This window comes from Trematomus bernacchii, unplaced genomic scaffold, assembly GCF_902827165.1.
Source record: "Trematomus bernacchii unplaced genomic scaffold, fTreBer1.1, whole genome shotgun sequence".
In the NCBI taxonomy this organism is placed as follows: domain Eukaryota; kingdom Metazoa; phylum Chordata; class Actinopteri; order Perciformes; family Nototheniidae; genus Trematomus; species Trematomus bernacchii.
The window spans coordinates 579,632-602,738 of record NW_022987658.1 but is presented as its reverse complement, the minus strand read 5'-3'; the positions used below and the strand labels follow the sequence as shown (position 1 = coordinate 602,738).

General features: G+C 45.2%; 1 protein-coding gene across 1 annotated transcript; it reads left to right on the top strand.

The window, feature by feature from the left end:
- The first annotated feature begins 1,062 nt into the window (after positions 1–1,062).
- Positions 1,063–21,794, top strand: LOC117486836 (DDB1- and CUL4-associated factor 1-like). Its single transcript, XM_034135407.1, has 19 exons — positions 1,063–1,067; positions 2,213–2,337; positions 2,519–2,595; positions 2,925–3,047; positions 5,213–5,368; positions 5,526–5,838; positions 6,223–6,446; positions 8,398–8,675; positions 9,525–9,723; positions 10,687–10,769; positions 10,871–10,955; positions 15,080–15,313; positions 16,099–16,192; positions 16,693–16,797; positions 17,059–17,132; positions 18,075–18,167; positions 19,127–19,279; positions 20,373–20,499; positions 21,537–21,794. The coding sequence occupies exons 1-19, from the start codon at positions 1,063–1,065 to the stop codon at positions 21,596–21,598; spliced, it is 2,610 nt and encodes an 869-aa protein (XP_033991298.1). The 3' UTR covers positions 21,599–21,794.
- Positions 21,795–23,107: the final 1,313 nt, after the last annotated feature.

The window sequence follows — 23,107 nt, the reverse complement described above, 5'->3', positions numbered from 1 at the left end:
GGATGGTGTTGGGGTGGAGGTCTTTCCTTGGTAGCAGGGTTGACATGACCACTCTGCTGTTGGGGAAGGTGGTGGAAGCTTTCTCTATCACTCCTCTGAGTGACTCTGACACTCTCTCTTGCTGGCTCCTCAGGTCGTTGGAGCCAGTGTGGATGATGATGTGGCTTGGGGATCCCAGCTGCTCCTCTGACAGCAGGTCCATGGCATGTTGGGTGTTTGGACACCAGATTTTAGCCACTGTGTGGGTGGGGAAAAGTTTATTTTCATCAATGAATTTGCCATTGGAGTCGATGAGGATGACAATGTCTGGCTTCCCTCTCTGCTGTGCTGGTCTGGAAGGATGAGGGGTGGTGTTAGACTGTGGGCTAGGGGTGGTGTTCATCTGTGTGATGGGGGGAGATCTGGGAGTTGGGTTAGCATGTGGGCTAGAGATGGAGCTGGGGGTAGAGGGTGGCTGCTGAGTTGGAGGGTTCTGGCTGCTCTCAATGGGGGTCACAGGGTTCTGGTTGTGGTCTGGGTGTGAGTCCAGCTGCTCTTTCAGGGCCTGTGCAACTCTCTCTGTCTCCTGAAGCTCCTCAGATAGAGTAGTCAGTTCTCCTGTAGCTCTGTCTCTCCTCTCTCAGCTCCCTCACCTCCTCTGTCAGAGTGGTCAGCCGTGCCATGTGACTCTCTCTGTCCTGCTGCAGCTCTCGAACCACAGTCCTCACGGTGGACAGCTCTCTCCTGTGGCTGTCTCTGTCCTTGTCCTTGTCCTTGTACATGTTGACTGTTGTCATGACAGTGTCTGGGTCTTCTACCTCTTTAATTTTTAGTTTCCAGCCATTGCAGATCCCCTCTTTCTTCACAGAAGGGTAGTGGGCACTTATGGTGCCGTGCCATGCTAATGGCTGGTCTGTGAGGAAGATCAGATTGCTGACTTCTCCACTCTTGTACAGGTCAGCAAAGAGCGTCTCTGGTCTATCCTTCAACTGCTTTAATTTGTATGCCTTCCTGGCACTATCATTTTTGACCTCTTGTGGGTATACAAGAGGAACAGCCTCTGTACAGGCTGTGGTTGAAGCCATGGGGCTCTGCTGCTGCTGAACTGCTGCTGTTGTTACTCCTGAATTCCTCTTCTTAGCTTGGTGTTAGTTAGCTAGCAGGACAGTTAGGCTAACCGTCAGTTAGGCTAACCGCCAGTTAGGCTAACCGTCAGTTTGGCAGTTGGTTGGCAGTTGGTTACATTGTCTGCTGGGTTCTTCAGTTGAACAGTGTTGTTAAGCTAGCAGGACAGTTAGGCAAACCGTCAGTTTGGCAGTTAACTAACCGTCAGTTTGGCAGTTAACAAACCGTCAGTTTGGCAGTTAACTAACCGTCAGTTTGGCAGTTAACTAACCGTCAGTTTGGCAGTTAACTAACCGTCAGTTTGGCTGTTAACTAACCGCCAGTTTGGCAGTTAACTAACCGTCAGTTTGGCAGTTAACTAACCGTCAGTTTGGCAGTTAACTAACCGCCAGTTTGGCAGTTAACTAACCGTCAGTTTGGCTGTTAACTAACCGTCAGTTTGGCAGTTAACTAACCGCCAGTTTGGCAGTTAACTAACCGTCAGTTTGGCAGTTAACAAACCGTCAGTTTGGCAGTTAACTAACCGTCAGTTTGGCAGTTACAACCGTCGTTGGCAGTAACTAACCGCCAGTTTGGCAGTTAACTAACCGTCAGTTTGGCAGTTAACTAACCGTCAGTTTGGCAGTTAACTAACCGTCAGTTTGGCAGTTGGTTGGCAGTTGGTTGGCAGTTAAACCGTATTTTCCCAAGTTTCTTGCCGTTTCTTGCCGTATCTCTTTCTTTTTTTGTTTCCAGGTAGGTCAATCCGTTCAAACAGGTGTTTCTTCTTATAATTTTGTCATGAAAAGTTTAAGTTTATCTCATTTTAAAAACAGAAGAAAAGTTGAAATCTCAGGAGCTCATGATGATGCTGCTGTTCTCATCAAATCTCTCTTATCCTCTCTACTTCTCTCTCTCTCTCTCTCTCTCTCTCTGTCTCTCTACTCTCTCTCTGTCTCTCTGTTCTCTTCTCTCTCTCTCTCTCTCTCTCTCTCTCTCTCTCTCTCTCTGTCTCTCTCTCTGTCTCTCTCTCTGTCTCTCTCTCTCTCTCTCTCTGAATAACCCCAGTTTCTGCATTTACATCAGTTAAAAGACAGTGGTTATGAAAAGTGTGTGTGTGTGTGTGTAGGAGTGACACGGTGCGTTACGCTCTGGATATCCTGGCCCTCCTGGTGGTGGTTCCTAAAGTCCAGCTGGTGCTCGCTGAGACCGTGGAGGTTCTGGACGAGACCCGCTCCCCTGTCTCCACTGTGGGTCAGTAACTCTCTCTAGATCTACTTTATTTCATGTATGTGTTGTGGATCTACTTTATTTCATGTATGTGTTGTGGATCTACTTTATTTCATGTATGTGTTGTGGATCTACTTTATTTCATGTATGTGTTGTGGATCTACTTTATTTCATGTGTATTATTCTAATGAACGTTGTTCTGCAGGAATGAGCATCATTCTCGGCGTGGCGGAGGGAGAGGTGTTCGTCCACGATGCAGAGATCCAGAAGTCTGCTCTGCAGGTGAGACGCTCCTTTAATCTGCTGCACTAATGCATGTTAACTATGGGATGGATTGCCATTCAATTGATTTATTCGTCCCACAGCGGGGACATTTACAGGGTGGGCAGTGCAGGTATCTTATGTGTTTTATAGGGCAAATAAAGTATTTGATAAGGTATCTAATGCACTTTATGAGGTATTTAATGCAGTTTTTAAGGTATTTAATGCAGTTTTTAAGGTATTTAATGCAGTTTTTAAGGTATCTAATGCACTTTATGAGGTATTTAATGCAGTTTTTAAGGTATAAATTGCCCATGTTTTTCCTAAACCTATCCTCCATCTCCCCATAGGTGATAATAAACTGTGTGTGTGCCCCGGATCAGAGCCTGAGTCCTGGGGGGGGCTTTCCCCCGGCCCCCCCTTATGTTCTGCACCACATGTGGCAGCTGGTGCAGAACAACAACGGCATCAAGGTAAAAAAACACTAAAGGAACTTCAGTCTTCTTTAAAGGTCTCCTATCATGCCATTTGTAGTCATATATTATGGGTCTCGGATATATACAAATATATAAAAACATCTATGTCTAGGAGGCGTGTGGCGCAGTGGGTAGGGCGTTGGTGTTCGGATCAGGGGTGCACAGGTTCAAACCCCACTGCAGTCAGCATGTCGTTGTGTCCCTGAGACACTTCACCCCAAATTGCTCCTGTGGGGATTGTTCACAGTATTGAGTATGTAAGTCGCTTTGGATAAAAGCGTCTAACAAGTGACATGTAATGTAATGTAATGTCATGTCTATGAAGTGTTTTGCTCAAAATACCAAACAGATCATGCATTTTAGACATCCCTCACCCCCCTCTATTTCAGCCTGTTAAGGAATAATTCTTCTAGATATCTAACCTTTTGCTCTGTGACGTTTTATGATCTACTCTGACGTCTGTTATCTCCTTTAAGGAAAGGCCTTGGTGCCATATGTGTTGTTGTCACCAGTTTGTGACCGGTCAACTTGTCTGGCACGAATGGTAATTGTTGTGAGAACGCTGAGGCACTTCTTTATCGGTGTTTGTGGGCTCTAGGATGTGAAATCCTTGAGGCCATGAGCGTTGGACGCAGATGATTCAGTGTTTAGTCTACTCCTTCAGAGATGTTGATTACTCTCTGTGAACCCGTTAAAAGGGCTAGCATAGAGAGAGGCTCTTCAGAATTGACGTGGCAACTCTGCCGTGTAGTCAGAACCTCTGACTCTTTGATTTGTGATGTGAATCCTCCGGCCGAATACTCTGAATAAACCCATCAGTGTTTGACATCAAAGCTCCAACTCTCACCGTGTCTCCTTCCTGAGTCGGTGACTCCCAATGCATTGCTACACAGAAGTTTCCCCCACACAGCCCTGTTACTAAAGTGCTGATTCTGGGTCCTTAGCTAATGCCTGCTCAGAATTCTACGAGACACAGCTAAATGCTGCCGTGCTTAACCGCCATCATGTTCCAGACCACATCAAGGATTATCTCTGAAACAGCATGGAGCTCAAATGCTTTTTCTCTTGCGGGTTTTACTACCTTTTTATTTCCTGATTCTTTACACATGCTCTCTCCAATACAGGTTAGCTCTGAGTGTTAGCAATGCTAATGTAAACACAGACCATATTACTTCCAGAACACGTCTCGTTGTTTCTGATGGCAAAATTGATGGGTAAAGCCCGCCCACATTTTAGTAATGTCGTCATGACGCAGCAAATCTGGATCAGCTCCGTTGTTCCCCCGTTTTTAGAGATGTGGGTACGGAGGAAAAGAGAGAGGGTTTTATTTTCTGACACTTTGTGAGTTCCCTGACACACCGGGGACACACCGGGGACACACCGGGGACACACAGGGGACACACCGGACACACACCGGACACACACCGGACACACACCGGACACACACCGGACACACACCGGGGACACACAGGGGACACACCGGGGACACACCGGGGACACACCGGGGACACACAGGGGACACACAGGGGACACACCGGACACACACCGGACACACACCGGACACACACCGGACACACACCGGGGACACACAGGGGACACACCGGGGACACACCGGGGACACACCGGGGACACACAGGGGACACACCGAGGACACACAGGGGACACACCGGGGACACACAGGGGACACACCGGGGACACACAGGGGACACACCGGGGACACACCGGGGACACACCGGGGACACACCGGGGACACACCGGGGACACACAGGGGACACACCGGGGACACACAGGGGACACACAGGGGACACACAGGGGACACACCGGGGACACACCGGGGACACACCGGGGACACACAGGGGACACACAGGGGACACACCGGGGACACACCGGGGACACACAGTGATGTAGAAAAGACATCAGAAAGTGCATTTTGTAACCCTGTTGGTGTTTATGTTCATACTGTATGTTATAGCATGTTTGAAGGTCAGTGAGGCCTCTGTATTATCCACAAATATGGATTTTGATTTGTGATTTCACTGTAAACTACAGAAGGCTTATAGAGAATATTGTATTGTCTATGACTGTATACATGTGAGAAGCTGAATAAAAAAAGACAAATCTCTCTCTCTCTCTCTCTCTCTCTCTCTCTCTCTCTCTCTCAGGTGCTCCTCTCGGTTCTCTCGGTGAAGATGCCCATCACAGATGCAGATCTGATCCGAGCTCTGGCCTGTAAAGCTCTGGTTGGATTGTCCCGCAGCGCCGCCATCAGACAGATCATCAGCAAGCTGCCGCTGTTTACCAGCAGCCACATCCAGCAGGTAAATAACAACAACAACACACCTTCAGGGAGGGAAGAATACAGCTGAGCATGGAGGAGAAACGCTAAACCTTAATTGGATAATTGCTGCAAAAGATAGATAACCCTCCTCCTCTTCTTCGTCCTCCTCCTCCTCCTCCTCCTCCTCCTCCTCCCAGCTGATGAAGGAGCCTCTGCTTCAGGACAAACGCAGCGAGCACGTGCGTTTCTGCCGCTATGCAGCGGAGCTAACGGAGCGCGTGTCGGGGAAACCTCTCCTCATGGGGAGCGACGTCTCATTGGCTCGCCTGCAGAGGGCCAACGTGGTCGCCCAATCACGGATCACCTTCTCCCAGAAGGAGCTGCTGGTGTTGATCAGGAACCACCTGGTGGCCAAAGGGCTGCATGACACCGCAAACACCCTCGTCAGGGAGGCCAACCTCCCCTCCTCCCCTCCTCTGATCTGCAGGAGTCACCGCTCAGACAGACAAGGTCAACTTCTATTATTTGTCGTTCTTAACATCCATGTTTGTTTGTGTCCGCCCCTCCCCAATAAACCGTATTTCATTTCATTTCACATTCTGTTCTTGTACATATCATATTCTATTTACGTTTACATTTTCTTAGACCCTCGCAGGATAAACCCCCCCAAAGAAAATGGCAGAAACCCGGGGGGGAGAAACAGATATTATTATTATTTGTTGATCTTAACATCCATATTTGTTTGTCTCCTCCTCCTCCTCCTCCTCCTCCTCTTCCTCCTCTTCCTCCATTTTACAATGTGTTTCTTCATGTCTTTCATGTTTGTAAAGCACTTTGAATTGCCTTGTGTTGAAAGGTGCTGTATTAATAAACTTGCCTTGCTTTGCTCAGCAGGTCGTATCGGCGGCGGCCATGTTGGCTCTTCTCCTGCGTCCTCATTGGCTGTTGCCTCCTCCTCCTCCACTCCCATTCGCTCCCTCGTCCTCGCCTCCCCCTCGCCAGCGTCTCTTCTGGCGGGTCGGATTCTGTTTTCTCGAGAACGCCCGCCTGCGATCTGTAACTCTGGGAGGAGACTGAGGGCGCTGAAGCAGAAGTCGGACCACGGTGCCTTCATACAGGTCAGGGAGGCCTTTTTGTTTATTTTACATGTTTTTATTTTGTGCACTTTGTTTCAGGCTGTCTTTTTATTTATTTAGTTCAGGGGTCGGCAACCTTTTTGATATGTAGTGCCATTATAAAAAAAAGAATTGTGATCAGTGTGCCGACGAGCGTGAATTGGAGGCTGTGGCTCAGTGGTTTAGTGCGCTGAACTTTGAATCAGGGGGTAGCACGTTCGAGTCCCACTGCAGTCAGCATGTCGTTGTGTCCCTGAGACACTTCTCCTCAAAGTGCTCCTGTGGGGGTTGTCCACAGTACTGAATGTATGTAAGTCGCTTTGGATAAAAGCGTCTAACAAGTGACATGTAATGAAATGTAATGTAATGTAATGTCAACGGTGGGGGGGGGGAGCTCGTCAACAGGAGGGCGGGGGGAGCAGTGTGTGGACCTCTTTCACCTGTCAGCGCAACGTTTAAACACATTTCAAATTTAAATAATTGGTTTAAAAGGCATATTAATAATGACGACCGTCCGTTCTGTGATTCTCCAGAACACGCAGATGGCCAGTCCGCCCCTGTGTAGCATGTTATTTCGATGAGAGATGAGCAGATCGCCACTGGGCTTTCAACTAAAGACACTGCGGCATTTGTACAGTTCCTTATGAGTACTGCAATTTGTGAAGTGCTTTCCTCTGTGGTGAAACGATCAGCCCTGCACCACGGAGGAAAGCGGCAGAAAGTCGCCTGGAGTTAACGAGAGCAGGGCTGCGCTGCGTGCGGGGAGACGCGCTCTGGCAGCGGTCTAGTTCAGGATCCGAAAATAAAATGTCAATATTTTGCACACTTATTCCACTTATTCCTAGTGTGCCACTGGTCACGGTGCCGCGTGCCACCAATGGCACACCCCTGATTTAGTTTATTAATTCAATTTAGGTGTGTCTTTTTATTTTTTTAATGACACCAACACTCACTAAAGTTCCAGTTTAATATTTAATAATAATAAAGCCCGCCCACATTTCCCATATTACGTCATATCGGCAGCAAATCTGGATCAGCTCCGTTAGAGATGTGTGGGTACGGAGGAAAAGAGAGAGGGTTTTATTTTCTGACACTTTGTGAGTCTCCTAACACACCGGGGACACACAGGGGACACACAGGGGACACACGGGGGACACATGGGGGACACATGGGGGACACATGGTGGACACATGGGGGACACACCGGGGACACACAGGGGACACACGGGGGACACACCGGGGACACACGGGGGACACACGGGGGACACACCGGGGACACACCGGGGACACACCGAGGACACACCGGGGACACACGGGGGACACACCGGGGACACACGGGGGACACACGGGGGACACACGGGGGACACATGGGGGACACACCGGGGACACACCGAGGACACACCGGGGACACACGGGGGACACACGGGGGACACACCGGGGACACACGGGGGACACATGGGGGACACACCGAGGACACACAGGGGACACACGGGGGACACACCGGGGACACACCGAGGACACACCGGGGGGACACCGGGGACACACAGGGGACACACCGGGGACACACAGGGGACACACAGGGGACACACCGGGGGGACACCGGGGGGACACCGGGGGGACACCGGGGACACATGGTGATGTAGAGAAGACATCAATAAAGTGCATTTTGCATGATAGGTCCCCTTTTTAAATCTGTTAAAGCGGTCGCACATAAGCGGCAACATTGCTCATTCATCCTCTCTTCTACTCTGGTTTCAGACTCCAGCCATGAAGAAGCAAATCTATTTGTTTTATGTCCTATATATATTCATGTTATTTACATTTTTGTTTTTGTATTCGGGATTGTGGGAAACGGTATTTGGATCTCTCTGTCTGGACACACAAACTGGAAGGTTGACAATAAAGTTGACTTTGACTAAAGAATATATCCTCTCTTCTTCTTCTCTGTGTTTCAGACTCCGGCCATGAAGATGCAGCCCCCCCTCGCCCCCCCCTCCCCCCCCTCCCTGGACAGCATCATCACAGAGTTCCTGAGGGAGCAGCATGCGCGCTGCATTAACCCCGTCACCACCTGCCCCCCCTTCTCCCTCTTCACCCCCCACCGCTGCCCCGAGCCCACGCAGCGCCGCATGGCCGAGCCCAACTTCAGCGCCCGGCTGGGGGGACGGGGCCTGTACCCGAGGCACGGGGGGGTGGACCGGGGGGGGCTGGACCGGCACCTCATCTTCAGCAGGTAGGAAGCACACTCAGGGAGTCCAAACAACCCATTGGTTACAGTGACGACTGTTTAGAAGGGGGTGTGTGTTTTGAGCGACAAAACGAGACATTTAAAAACACAAACATGAACAAAAAGAAACAGCGAGGGACATTTTTGCACTTTTTATGACCTTTTCATAAGAAACAGCGATCAATTAATCAATTAAGTCCATCACAAATTACACAATGTCTCAGGGGGCTTTACAGTGTCATTAGCAGGTAGGAAAGCGCTTACTGCAACAAGACATTTAAAGACACCACTGGGACGGACATTTTTTGCACTTTTTTTGTGGTGGGCCGGCGGGACGGCGAAGCGGAGAGGTTTCCCACGTTGCCTTTTCGGGCTGTGACCGGCCACCAGACGTTCGCCGACGAGTCCTCAGTCTGGGCCTGGCTCCAGAAGGAGGACTCGGGCTACCTCCGGGCCGGGTATCCTCACTTTTGATGGTGTTTTCCATGGGGTCGTTGAACCACTCTTAGTCTGGCCCCTGGCCTGAGACCAATTTGCCATGGGAGACCCTACCAGGAACACAAGGTTCCAGACAACACTGTCCCCAGGTTCATCGGAGCACACAAACCTCTCTACCACGATAAGGTTCTTCAGAGAGGTGTATATATATTTTATATATTTGTTTTTGTATTTCGATCTCTCTGTCTGTACACACAAACTGAAAGATTGACAATAAAGTTGACTTTGACTGACTTCTATCTATATAAAAAGGAAATGTCAAAGATCCAGGTGGGAGTCCCGATCTACCAGGTGCTGAACAAACTAAATAATAATACAGGTTTTAAAAAGCAGTTTTTTCTCTCGCTCTGTGTTCAGGTTTCGCCCGATGTCGGTGTTTCACGAGGGCGACGGAGACGAGAGCGGCTTCACCTGCTGCGCCTTCTCCGCCCGGGAGCGCTTCCTGATGCTGGGAACCTGCTCCGGACACCTCAAGTTCTACAACGTGTTCTCCGGGGAGGAGGAGGCCAACTACACCTGCCACACCTCCGCCATCACACACCTGGAGCCCTCCAGGGTGCGTCACTGACACACAACACAAAGTCTAGGATTAAACTAGTTCTGTTATCTTTAGTTTTAGAAAACCCAGCAAAGGATTTAAGGGATGTCCTCGTTATTCTTGAAGCAAATATAACTAATATTCTTATTTTATAAAGTTTCTGGTGTTTTCTTCTTTTATTATTGTGTTAGAAAAAAATCTCACTGGTCCCCGTCTTGATCTTCAATCTCAGGATCCATGTATTTATTATCCTCTCAAGAATGATGAGAAAAATTCTGACTTTTTATCAAAATCTCAAAATTCAGACTTTTTATCAAAATTCTGACTTTTTTTATCAAAATTATTACTTTTTATCAAAATTATTACTTTTTCTGAATACTACTCTGAATAAAATGTGTAATAATCCCTGGTCCCCGGCTTGAGCTTCAATCTCAGGATCCATGTATTTGTGATCCTCTCCAGAATGGAAGTAGTCAAAACAAAAAAAGAGAATTTGATGGTATTTTTCTCAAAATCTCAAAATTCTGACTTTTTCTCAAAAAACTCAAAATTAAGACTTTTTCTCAAAAATCAAGACTTTTTCTAAAAAATCTGACTTTTTCAAATAAAAGTCATCACATCCAGAGCATCAACTAGTTCCTGAACAGTGTCCTTCACATGCTGATATCCAAGAGAGGGAGTTACACAGTCACAAGATGGAGGAATAGAAAGCAGTATTCAATGTTTACTTCAGATTAGCTCCACGTCAGAAATGAGCATGCTTGTCATATGTCTATCTCCATAGAGGCTGAATCATCATGTTAATCACATAGCTATCATATGCCTCAAACAGTCCTGATGCTCTTCTAGGTAATCACACATCCTGTCATGTTCACAGCTACAGTTGGGATACCTTTGTTATCATGTTACTCTGATATTGGAAGAGGACATTCAGGATGTCCACAACATATTTAAATGAACGTGTATGTTTCTGTTTCTCAGGATGGGAAGCTGCTGCTCACCTCTGCCTCCTGGAGCGTCCCGTTATCTGCTCTCTGGAGTATAGACAGTGTCTTCACCCTCAAGTAAAAACCGTGACACACACACACACATACACACACACACACACACACACACACACACACACACACACACACACACACTCACTGTTTCTCACTGTTTGCAGGAACTCGTTTGTGGACGATCACTACGTGGAGTTCAGTAAACACTCTCAGGACCGAGTCATCGGCACCAAGGACCAAGTCGCTCACGTAGGTCCCACAAAATGTTATTTAGATATATTATTTTACATCTTAAACACCATTTTTCAACATTTCATTGTGTCTTTTATTCAGTTTTCTCTGTCTCTCGTTTGTTTTGTGGCGCGTGGCATTGAGGCGAATCAGAAATCACTAAGACAGACCTCCTTATTAACTTCTATATTCTGGTCCCTTGTTTTCTTTATTACATTATACAACATCTGTATCAAATACAAACACAATGGCCTTTTTAAAATGTGTCATCAAGGAACATTTACATAATTTTTTTAGACGTTTCTCTCCCCTATGATTCTCCTTTATCTACAGTATATTACAGGGGTCTTTGTTCCTGACACTTTCAGAGTCTCTTTACACAGAGGGGACACATGTTGATGAAGAAGAGGGGACACATGTTGATGAAGAAGAGGGGACACATGTTGATGAAGAAGAGGGGACACATGTTGATGTAGAAGAGGGGACACATGTTGATGTAGAAGAGACATGTAGAAGAGGGGACACATGTTGATGTAGAAGAGACATGTAGAAGAGGGGACACATGTTGATGAAGAAGAGACATGAAGAAGAGGGGACACATGTTGATGAAGAAGAGGGGACACATGTTGATGTAGAAGAGGGGACACATGTTGATGTAGAAGAGACATGTAGAAGAGGGGACACATGTTGATGTAGAAGAGACATGTAGAAGAGGGGACACATGTTGATGAAGAAGAGACATGTAGAAGAGGGGACACATGTTGATGAAGAAGAGACATGAAGAAGAGGGGACACATGTTGATGTAGAAGAGGGGACACATGTTGATGTAGAAGAGGGGACACATGTTGATGTAGAAGAGGGGACACATGTTGATGTAGAAGAGACATGAAGAAGAGGGGACACATGTTGATGTAGAAGAGACATGTAGAAGAGGGGACACATGTTGATGTAGAAGAGACATGAAGAAGAGGGGACACATGTTGATGTAGAAGAGACATGAAGAAGAGGGGACACATGTTGATGTAGAAGAGACATGTAGAAGAGGGGACACATGTTGATGTAGAAGAGACATGTAGAAGAGGGGACACATGTTGATGTAGAAGAGACATGTAGAAGAGGGGACACATGTTGATGTAGAAGAGACATGAAGAAGAGGGGACACATGTTGATGTAGAAGAGACATGAAGAAGAGGGGACACATGCTGATGTAGAAGAGACATGAAGAAGAGGGGACACATGTTGATGTAGAAGAGACATGAAGAAGAGGGGACACATGTTGATGTAGAAGAGACATGAAGAAGAGGGGACACATGCTGATGTAGAAGAGACATGAATAAGAGGGGACACATGTTGATGAAGAAGAGACATGAAGAAGAGGGGACACATGTTGATGTAGAAGAGACATGAAGAAGAGGGGACACATGTTGATGTAGAAGAGACATGAAGAAGAGGGGACACATGTTGATGAAGAAGAGACATGAAGAAGAGGGGACACATGTTGATGTAGAAGAGACATGAAGAAGAGGGGACACATGTTGATGTAGAAGAGACATGAAGAAGAGGGGACACATGTTGATGAAGAAGAGACATGAAGAAGAGGGGACATATGTTGATGTAGAAGAGACATGAAGAAGAGGGGACACATGTTGATGTAGAAGAGACATGAAGAAGAGGGGACACATGTTGATGTAGAAGAGACATGAAGAAGAGGGGACACATGTTGATGTAGAAGAGACATGAAGAGGAGGGGACACATGTTGATGTAGAAGAGACATGAAGAAGAGGGGACACATGTTGATGTAGAAGAGACATGAAGAAGAGGGGACACATGTTGATGTAGAGGAGACATGAAGAAGAGGGGACACATGTTGATGTAGAGGAGACATGAAGAAGAGGGGACACATGTTGATGAAGAAGAGACATGAAGAAGAGGGGACACATGTTGATGTAGAGGAGACATGAAGAAGAGGGGACACATGTTGATGTAGAGGAGACATGAAGAAGAGGGGACACATGTTGATGTAGAGGAGACATGAAGAAGAGGGGACACATGTTGATGTAGAGGAGACATGAAGAAGAGGGGACACATGTTGATGTAGAGGAGACATGAAGAAGAGGGGACACATGTTGATGTAGAAGAGACATGAAGAAGAGGGGACACATGTTGATGTAGAAGAGACGTGAAGAAGAGGGGACACATGTTGATGTAGAGGAGACATGAAGAAGAGGGGACACATGTTGATGTAGAAGAGACATGAAGAAGAGGGGACACATGTTGATGTAGAGGAGACATGAAGAAGAGGGGACACATGTTGATGTAGAAGAGACATGAAGAAGAGGGGACACATGTTGATGTAGAAGAGACGTGAAGAAGAGGGGACACATGTTGATGTAGAGGAGACATGAAGAAGAGGGGACACATGTTGATGTAGAGGAGACATGAAGAAGAGGGGACACATGTTGATGTAGAAGAGACATGAAGAAGAGGGGACACATGTTGATGTAGAAGAGACATGAAGAAGAGGGGACACATGTTGATGTAGAAGAGACATGAAGAAGAGGGGACACATGTTGATGTAGAGGAGACATGAAGAAGAGGGGACACATGTTGATGTAGAGGAGACATGAAGAAGAGGGGACACATGTTGATGAAGAAGAGACATGAAGAAGAGGGGACACATGTTGATGTAGAGGAGACATGAAGAAGAGGGGACACATGTTGATGTAGAGGAGACATGAAGAAGAGGGGACACATGTTGATGTAGAGGAGACATGAAGAAGAGGGGACACATGTTGATGTAGAAGAGACATGAAGAAGAGGGGACACATGTTGATGTAGAAGAGACATGAAGAAGAGGGGACACATGTTGATGTAGAAGAGACATGAAGAAGAGGGGACACATGTTGATGTAGAAGAGACATGAAGAAGAGGGGACACATGTTGATGTAGAAGAGACATGAAGAAGAGGGGACACATGTTGATGTAGAAGAGACATGGAGAAGAGGGGACACATGTTGATGTAGAAGAGACGTGAAGAAGAGGGGACACATGTTGATGTAGAAGAGACGTGAAGAAGAGGGGACACATGTTGATGTAGAAGAGACGTGAAGAAGAGGGGACACATGTTGATGTAGAAGAGACGTGAAGAAGAGGGGACACATGTTGATGTAGAAGAGACATGAGGAAGAGGGGACACATGTTGATGTAGAAGAGACATGAAGAAGAGGGGACACATGTTGATGTAGAAGAGACGTGAAGAAGAGGGGACACATGTTGATGTAGAAGAGACATGAAGAAGAGGGGACACATGTTGATGTAGAAGAGACATGAAGAAGAGGGGACACATGTTGATGTAGAAGAGACATGAAGAAGAGGGGACACATGTTGATGTAGAAGAGACATGAAGAAGAGGGGACACATGTTGATGTAGAAGAGACATGAAGAAGAGGGGACACATGTTGATGTAGAAGAGACGTGAAGAAGAGGGGACACATGTTGATGTAGAAGAGACGTGAAGAAGAGGGGACACATGTTGATGTAGAAGAGATGTGAAGAAGAGGGGACACATGTTGATGTAGAAGAGACGTGAAGAAGAGGGGACACATGTTGATGTAGAAGAGACGTGAAGAAGAGGGGACACATGTTGATGAAGAAGAGACGTGAAGAAGAGGGGACACATGTTGATGTAGAAGAGACATGAAGAAGAGGGGACACATGTTGATGTAGAAGAGACATGAAGAAGAGGGGACACATGTTGATGAAGAAGAGACGTGAAGAAGAGGGGACACATGTTGATGTAGAAGAGACGTGAAGAAGAGGGGACACATGTTGATGAAGAAGAGACGTGAAGAAGAGGGGACACATGTTGATGAAGAAGAGACGTGAAGAAGAGGGGACACATGTTGATGTAGAAGAGACATGAAGAAGAGGGGACACATGTTGATGTAGAAGAGACATGAAGAAGAGGGGACACATGTTGATGTAGAAGAGACATGAAGAAGAGGGGACACATGTTGATGTAGAAGAGACATGAAGAAGAGGGGACACATGTTGATGTAGAAGAGACATGAAGAAGAGGGGACACATGTTGATGTAGAAAAGTGACCTTTAAAACCTTGTTAATATTTCTTTCTGCTTCAGATCTACGACATCCAGACGGGCGTGAAGACCCTGACGCTGAACGACCCTTCGCTGGCCAACAACTACAAGAGGAACTGCGCGACCTTTAACCCCAGCGACGACCTGGTGCTGAACGACGGCGTGCTGTGGGACGTCCGAAACTCACGAGCCATTCACAAATTTGACAAGTTCAACATGAACATCAGCGGAGACTTCCACCCCAACGGCCTGGAGGTCATCATCAACACCGAGATCGTATCCTCTCATTCATAAGATAATAATAATAATGCACTTTATTCTAAACTTGCCTTGCCTTGAAATGATGAAGACTTAATGGGAACCAAGAGGCTTCTCATGGCTTGGCTATTCATGAATGGGCTAAGTTAGCTTAGCTTAAGTCGTGCAGGACAGAAGGGTAAACCAGACGGACTAGCTCCATTCTTAAATGCGTACAAATGCCTTTGTGTAAAATGTACGTGCTTTTACACGCTCGTCTCCGCCAATTTCTTTAACTATTCATTCATGTTTGAACTTTTTTATTCGTTGGGCAATTTAGATTTCTGTCATAAGATATAATGTTTGCCAGCACTGTTTATACAAATATATGTGAACCTTTAGGATAATTATGATTTTATTCTTTAAGTCTTACAAGAAACAACTCAGAGGACGTACCAAAGTTATTCTGCATGGTAAACGATGCATTAGTTAGTATGCCGTGTGCATATGTACTGTTCTGTAGTTCTACTGTAGTCCCGTTCTGTAGTTCTACTGTAGTCCCGTTCTGTAGTCCCGTTCTGTAGTTCTACTGTAGTCCCGTTCTGTAGTCCCGTTCTGTAGTTCTACTGTAGTCCCGTTCATTCGTTGTTCTGTAGTTCTGCTGTAGTTGGTCTGTAGTTCTGCTGTAGTTCTGCTGTAGTTGGTCTGTAGTTCTGCTGTAGTTCTGCTGTAGTTGGTCTGTAGTTCTGCTGTAGTTCTGCTGTAGTTGGTCTGTAGTTCTGCTGTAGAACCGGTTCTGTATGTGTTCCTTGACCCCCCCCCAGTGGGACCTGAGGACGTTCCACCTGCTGCACACGGTCCCCGCTCTGGATCAGTGCAGACTGGTGTTCAACAGCAACGCCACCATCATGTATGGAGGTACGTTCACTTCAGAGCTCTCAGACTGCGTTCACAGCAACACACGACCCGCACCGAGGGGGCAAAGCTCCAGGGTCCTGGAGCGACCTCATTGGTTTCCATGGGTCCTAGACAGTGTCTCAGACTGTGCTGTGTCGGGTCCTTGAATTTGAGGAGTTTGGTCCTGGAAAGTCCTTAAAGTATTGAATTAGAAAGAACATGTGGAAACGCTGTTTCTATTCATTTATACAAAATATACAGAAACGTTTATCTGAGACTGATCGGTCACGGACGGTCGCTCTGTGTCTCACTTGTTCCTGATATAATATTCCACTGAATGTGTGTGACATGTTATGCTTTACTCCCCACACACACACACACACACACACACACACACACACACACACACACACACACACACACACACACACACACACACACACACACACACACACACACACACACACACACACACACACACACACACACACACACACACACACACACACACACACACACAGCGATGCTGCAGGCCGATGATGAGGACGACGCCATGGATCAGCAGATGAAGAGTCCCTTCGGCTCCTCCTTCCGGACCTTCGATGCCACGGACTACAAGCCCATTGGTAGGCTGCATTTCCTGTTTACTGCAGACTCAAATCTCATTGGTCAACTACCCTCTGCACCCTGAAGTTGGATGCATTTGCTGTCCTGGGCTTTTCCAGGCTCTTAAACATTTATTATAAACTAGAAAAGGGAATTTAAAGTCCATTTTTGTAGAGATTTTAAATCCCCTATAGTCTTGGGTCTCTTCACGAGGTTTCTGAATAATAATAACATGTAAAAATGAGTAGCTTCAGTTGATTGTTTTTTGGTTTGTTCCTCAGCCACAGTGGATGTGAAGAGGAACATATTTGACCTGTGCACCGACACCAAGGACTGCTACCTGGCTGTCATCGAGGTACTACTTCAAATATATATAAATATATATATATATGCCATCCAGGAAGTCTTGCAGACAACACAAGTACAGATAGGAAGTTGTTGTGTTCACGCCAAACTAAAGCAACTTTTCATCTTTGGTTACTTCCTGGAGTTTTACCGGTGCGATCACTTGTGTTTTTACTTCAGTGGTGTAGACGTGAAATACATTTAAAGGAATCTGCATTATAATTGCAATAAATAGATCAATTTGTTGCCGTTAAAATGTAGAAACTACATGAGCATTTAATGATTGTGATGGATGACAGCTTTAGTATACCTGTTCCTCCCTTTCTGACACCGCAGTATGAAGAGTAAACATCACTGTGTGTGTGTGTGTGTGTGTGTGTGTGTGTGTGTGTGTGTGTGTGTGTGTGTGTGTGTGTGTGTGTGTGTGTGTGTGTGTGTGTGTGTGTGTGTGTGTGTGTGTGTGTGTGTGTGTGTGTGTGTGTGTGTGTGTGTGTGTGTGTGTGTGTGTGTGTGTGTGTGTGTGTGTGTGTGTGTGTGTGTGTGTGTGTGTGTGTGTGTGTGTGTGACTGTGTGTGTGTGACTCTGTGTGTGTGTGTGTGTGTGTGTGTGACTCTGTGTGTGTGTGACTCTGTGTGTGTGTGACTCTGTGTGTGTGTGACTCTGTGTGTGTGTGTGTGACTCTGTGTGTGTGTGACTCTGTGTGTGTGTGTGTGACTCTGTGTGTGTGTGACTCTGTGTGTGTGTGTGTGACTCTGTGTGTGTGTGACTCTGTGTGTGTGTGTGTGACTCTGTGTGTGTGTGACTCTGTGTGTGTGTGTGTGTGACTCTGTGTGTGTGTGTGTGTGACTGTGTGTGTGTGACTGTGTGTGTGTGTGTGTGTGTGTGTGTGTGTGTGTGTGTGTATTTAACTCTGTATGTGTGTGTGTGTATTTAATTATCTGTGTGTGTGTAGAACCAGGACACAGTGAGTCTGGACACAGTGTGCCGTCTGTACGAGGTTGGGAGACACAAACTGGCCGAGGAGGGAGACGACGACGACGACCAGGTGAGACGAACAAAGTGGTGTTTGTTTGTTTGTGTCTGACATGTTGCAGCTATGATAGTGCATGACATTGAGATACATGGGGAATCAGCAGGTGTTATTCTTCTTACTTTTCCTTGAAATCTAAGCGCTATCTTAAATAAAATCCCTCAATATATACGAACTGGGTATTATCTCAAATAAAAGTGGTTATTTTTCAAGAAGAAAAATATGCCAGAAACCTGACAGTTCTCTAAAATGTAAGTAATACTTTTTTGAGAAAATATTTAAAAAACTAAACAAATTCAGGGGTTTGTTCTAGAAAGATATATTATGAGTACTGTGTCTCTGATCTTGTTTATAAGATATATCAACATGACGCTTATATACAAGATGTCTCCTGACGTAAACAACAACGTGACGTAAACAACAACGTGACGTAAACAACAACGTGACGTAAACAACAACGTGACGTCCGAGCTCCGTAAAAACCAAGCTGTCTCTGCCGTCTGACGCTCTGTTTGATACTCAGATTTCTGGAGGAATTACACCGTTTTTTGAGGAACAGAAATATTGTTTTCTGATCACTTTAACATTTTACGGGGAAAATCTGCATTTTGGTTTGAGGGCGCAGCGTCCCTGTTACCCGGTTCACACAAAACCCTGAAGTGAAAAATCTGTAGATTCTCTAAAAATGAAAGTGATTAATTTACAAGAAAATAACTCAGAGGTTATTCAATCATTTATTATTCTTTTTTTTTTTTTGACAAACACAGCAACACATATACAAATGTACAAAGAGTAAAAGGACATGTGAAATTGTTGGAGTTATAAAGCTGGTTTGCAAGAAGCTTCACATACTCCCCTCACATCTTTCATAATAACTGGTTAAGGTCACCTGGTCCTTTTAATCTAAATATAAAAATGCATAAGGCCTATCTTTGTAGTGTTTTTATTTTAATGCGTGTAATGTGTCGTGGCAGGACGATGATCAGGACGATGACGACTCTTCGGACTCGGACGATGATGATGATGACGATGATGACGACATGGACACCGACCCTCTGATCGAGGAACTCGCCGGAGGAGACAACCCGGAGAACGACGAGGGAGGAAACTCCCCCACAGAGCAGGAGGTGAGGAGTTTATAGATAACACTGCAGAGAGGGCAGAGGACACACATCCTGTACTCAAATAGAAGTACAGATACTCGTGTTTTAAAATACTCTGGTGAAAGTAAAGAGGCTTTGAAAAGTACTTCAGTAAAAAGTACCCATAACTAGCAGCTGTTTTAAAGAGTACCTGACCTCCCTTTATATTAATAGAACAATAATGTCATTGTTAGCTAATGAATGTTTCCATGCTGAACAACGACAACATGACAACGTTTCCATTGGTCCCTCTTCTTTAGAGAAGACCAGGAAATGATGGATACACGGATCGTGTTCAAATCAATAGGCACGCAATGATTCTAAATAATAATGATCACTTTACATTACATTACATGTCACTTGTTAGACGCTTTTATCCAAAGCGACTTACATACTCAATACTGTGGGCAATCCCCACAGGAGCAATTTAGGGTGAAGTGTCTCAGGGACACAACGACATGCTGACTGCAGTGGGGTTTGAACCTGTGACCATCTGACCCCCATACCAAGGCTCTATCCACTGCGCCACACGCCACCAAACACACATTCAAACTAAAGTAACCAGCCTGTTTGGAAAATGTAAGAAGTAGGGATGCCAGCGATTATTCGATTTTTCGAATATTCGTTACAGTCTCCATAATCGAATATTATTTTTAAAATTCGATTTTATTTATATATTTTTTTATTATTATTTATGTTTTTCTTTTTTTTCCTGGTTTGGTTTCAACCAAAATATAGACTAATGCTAATAATAGTAATAGTATTAATAATTGTAAATGGCCATTGGTCACACCACCAGTTTGTTTTACTGTAAACTTGGAGGAAGCCAGCAGCGCAGGCTGCTGCTGCCTGCTGCAGCCTGCTGCACACCGACCCCGCCCCACCCATTTGTGTTCAACATGTAAGAAGTAGAAAGTACAGGTATTTGTGTTCAACATGTAAGAAGTAGAAAGTACAGGTATTTGTGTTCAACATGTAAGAAGTCGTCTGAAAGTACTGATACCAGAAAAATGTAACATATAAGTTTAGATTTGGTTATGAAGGATCCTCAGTGATGATTTGTTTTTCCTCTCCTCAGATCAGAGATATTCTTCTTAACAGTGACGACAGTGATGATGATGACAATGAAGATGCTTCAGTAGATTCGGACGATTCGTTCAGAACTACTGATGGATCCGGATCATCATTTGAGAACCCCTTTGATTGTGAGTAACAGTAGTATCATTAGTGTCTACTTTAAAGAGTCCTCTCCTGCTGATGTACAGGTGTATATCAGTATGTAGTGTCTCTACTTTAAAGAGTCCTCTCCTGCTGATGTTCAGGTGTTTATCAGTATGTAGTGTCTCTACTTTAAAGAGTCCTCTCCTGCTGATGTTCAGGTGTATATCAGTATGTAGTGTCTCTACTTTAAAGAGTCCTCTCCTGCTGATGTTCAGGTGTATATCAGTATGTAGTGTCTCTACTTTAAAGAGTCCTCTCCTGCTGATGTTCAGGTGTATATCAGTATGTAGTGTCTCTACTTTAAAGAGTCCTCTCCTGCTGATGTTCAGGTGTATATCAGTATGTAGTGTCTCTACTTTAAAGAGTCCTCTCCTGCTGATGTTCAGGTGTATATCAGTATGTAGTGTCTCTACTTTAAAGAGTCCTCTCCTGCTGATGTTCAGGTGTATATCAGTATGTAGTGTCTCTACTTTAAAGAGTCCTCTCCTGCTGATGTTCAGGTGTATATCAGTATGTAGTGTCTCTACTTTAAAGAGTCCTCTCCTGCTGATGTTCAGGTGTATATCAGTATGTAGTGTCTCTACTTTAAAAAGTCCTCTCCTGCTGATGTTCAGGTGTATATCAGTATGTAGTGTCTCTACTTTAAAGAGTCCTCTCCTGCTGATGTTCAGGTGTATATCAGTATGTAGTGTCTCTACTTTAAAGAGTCCTTTCCTGCTGATGTTCAGGTGTATATCAGTATGTAGTGACTGCCTGTGCTGCAGCACCTCTTTTCACCCTCTGTCTGAAACCAGAGCTGCTCTGATTGGTTAGCTGGCCGGCTCTGTTGTGATTGGTCAACCAGCTTAGAGACGCCCCTTAGCCTATCACGTACAATGTGTTGGAGCTTCTATAGTGTTGTCACTTTGCAGACCTAAACCTATACAACAAACTACAGGAGAGGGAGAACCCTGAAAAGCAGAATAAGGACTCTTTGATGCTCTTTTAAAAAAATAAAATACGTTTGTGTTTTTGTTCGCAGTGAGCCCTTCGGATGATGACAGTCGGGCCCTGCAGGCGCTCAGCGACCGATGGTTCTCCTGACGGGACGACATTATACCCCCCCCCCCTCTCTCTTTTTAAAGCATCATTTCTCTCTCTTAAGGTTGAGTTGACTGAACTCTGATCAAATTTCCTGGAGGACAACGCTGACGTCTGTGAGATCTTCTCTATTTTATTTTTAGAGGAAGCACGGTGATGATGAATAAATATTTCCCAGAGTTCTTGGGGCTCAACATGCTTTCTGCTTCCTTTCAGTCGGAGAAATTATTTGTGTCTGGATTATTGCCTCTCGTCCCCATGGAAGGAGTTTTTAATATTTTTCTGCTGGAAATGAGACGTTTTTTCACGTCGTGAGATCAGAGCAGAATTTCCTAACCTTACAAACAACTAAGAAATGTCCAAAAAAAGCTTGTCGTCAGTCAGTGTTAATCTAAAATTAAAAAAACGAATCTAAATTCACTGTTGCCCGCTCTTTATCCCTTTACTACTCTCTCTTTAACAGCAATAACAACTGCACGTTGATTTATCTTTTAAACACACACAGAACATATTAAGATCCTATAATAACAGTTAAAGATATTATTAATTAAAAGGGTTTCTTCTCACAGTTTGATCTCACAGGTTTACTGGAAACAAAAGGGGCGTTCACACCAAGTTCTTTTCCCACAATAGTTCATGAGAACTCTTTTAGTTCAGATGAACTAAGTACAGATCGCGTTCACACCGCAATAAGTCCCTGGGGAAGGATTAGGCAAATGAAGCCGCTGACGTCACTTCTTCTTCTTCTTTGGGTTTACTGGCAGGCCTCAAACAACTTCACGGCGTATACTGTACGTATGTTCAGGTGTATATCAGTATGCAGTGCCTCTACTTTAAAGAGTCCTCTCCTGCTGATGTTCAGGTGTATATCAGTATGTAGTGTCTCTACTTTAAAGAGTCCTCTCCTGCTGATGTTCAGGTGTATATCAGTATGTAGTGTCTCTACTTTAAAGAGTCCTCTCCTGCTGATGTTCAGGTGTATATCAGTATGTAGTGTCTCTACTTTAAAGAGTCCTCTCCTGCTGATGTTCAGGTGTATATCAGTACGTAGTGTCTCTACTTTAAAGAGTCCTCTCCTGCTGATGTTCAGGTGTATATCAGTATGCAGTGCCTCTACTTTAAAGAGTCCTCTCCTGCTGATGTTCAGGTGTATATCAGTATGTAGTGTCTCTACTTTAAAGAGTCCTCTCCTGCTGATGTTCAGGTGTATATCAGTATGTAGTGTCTCTACTTTAAAGAGTCCTCTCCTGCTGATGTTCAGGTGTATATCAGTATGTAGTGTCTCTACTTTAAAGAGTCCTCTCCTGCTGATGTTCAGGTGTATATCAGTATGTAGTGTCTCTACTTTAAAGAGTCCTCTCCTGCTGATGTTCAGGTGTATATCAGTACGTAGTGTCTCTACTTTAAAGAGTCCTCTCCTGCTGATGTTCAGGTGTATATCAGTATGTAGTGTCTCTACTTTAAAGAGTCCTCTCCTGCTGATGTTCAGGTGTATATCAGTATGTAGTGTCT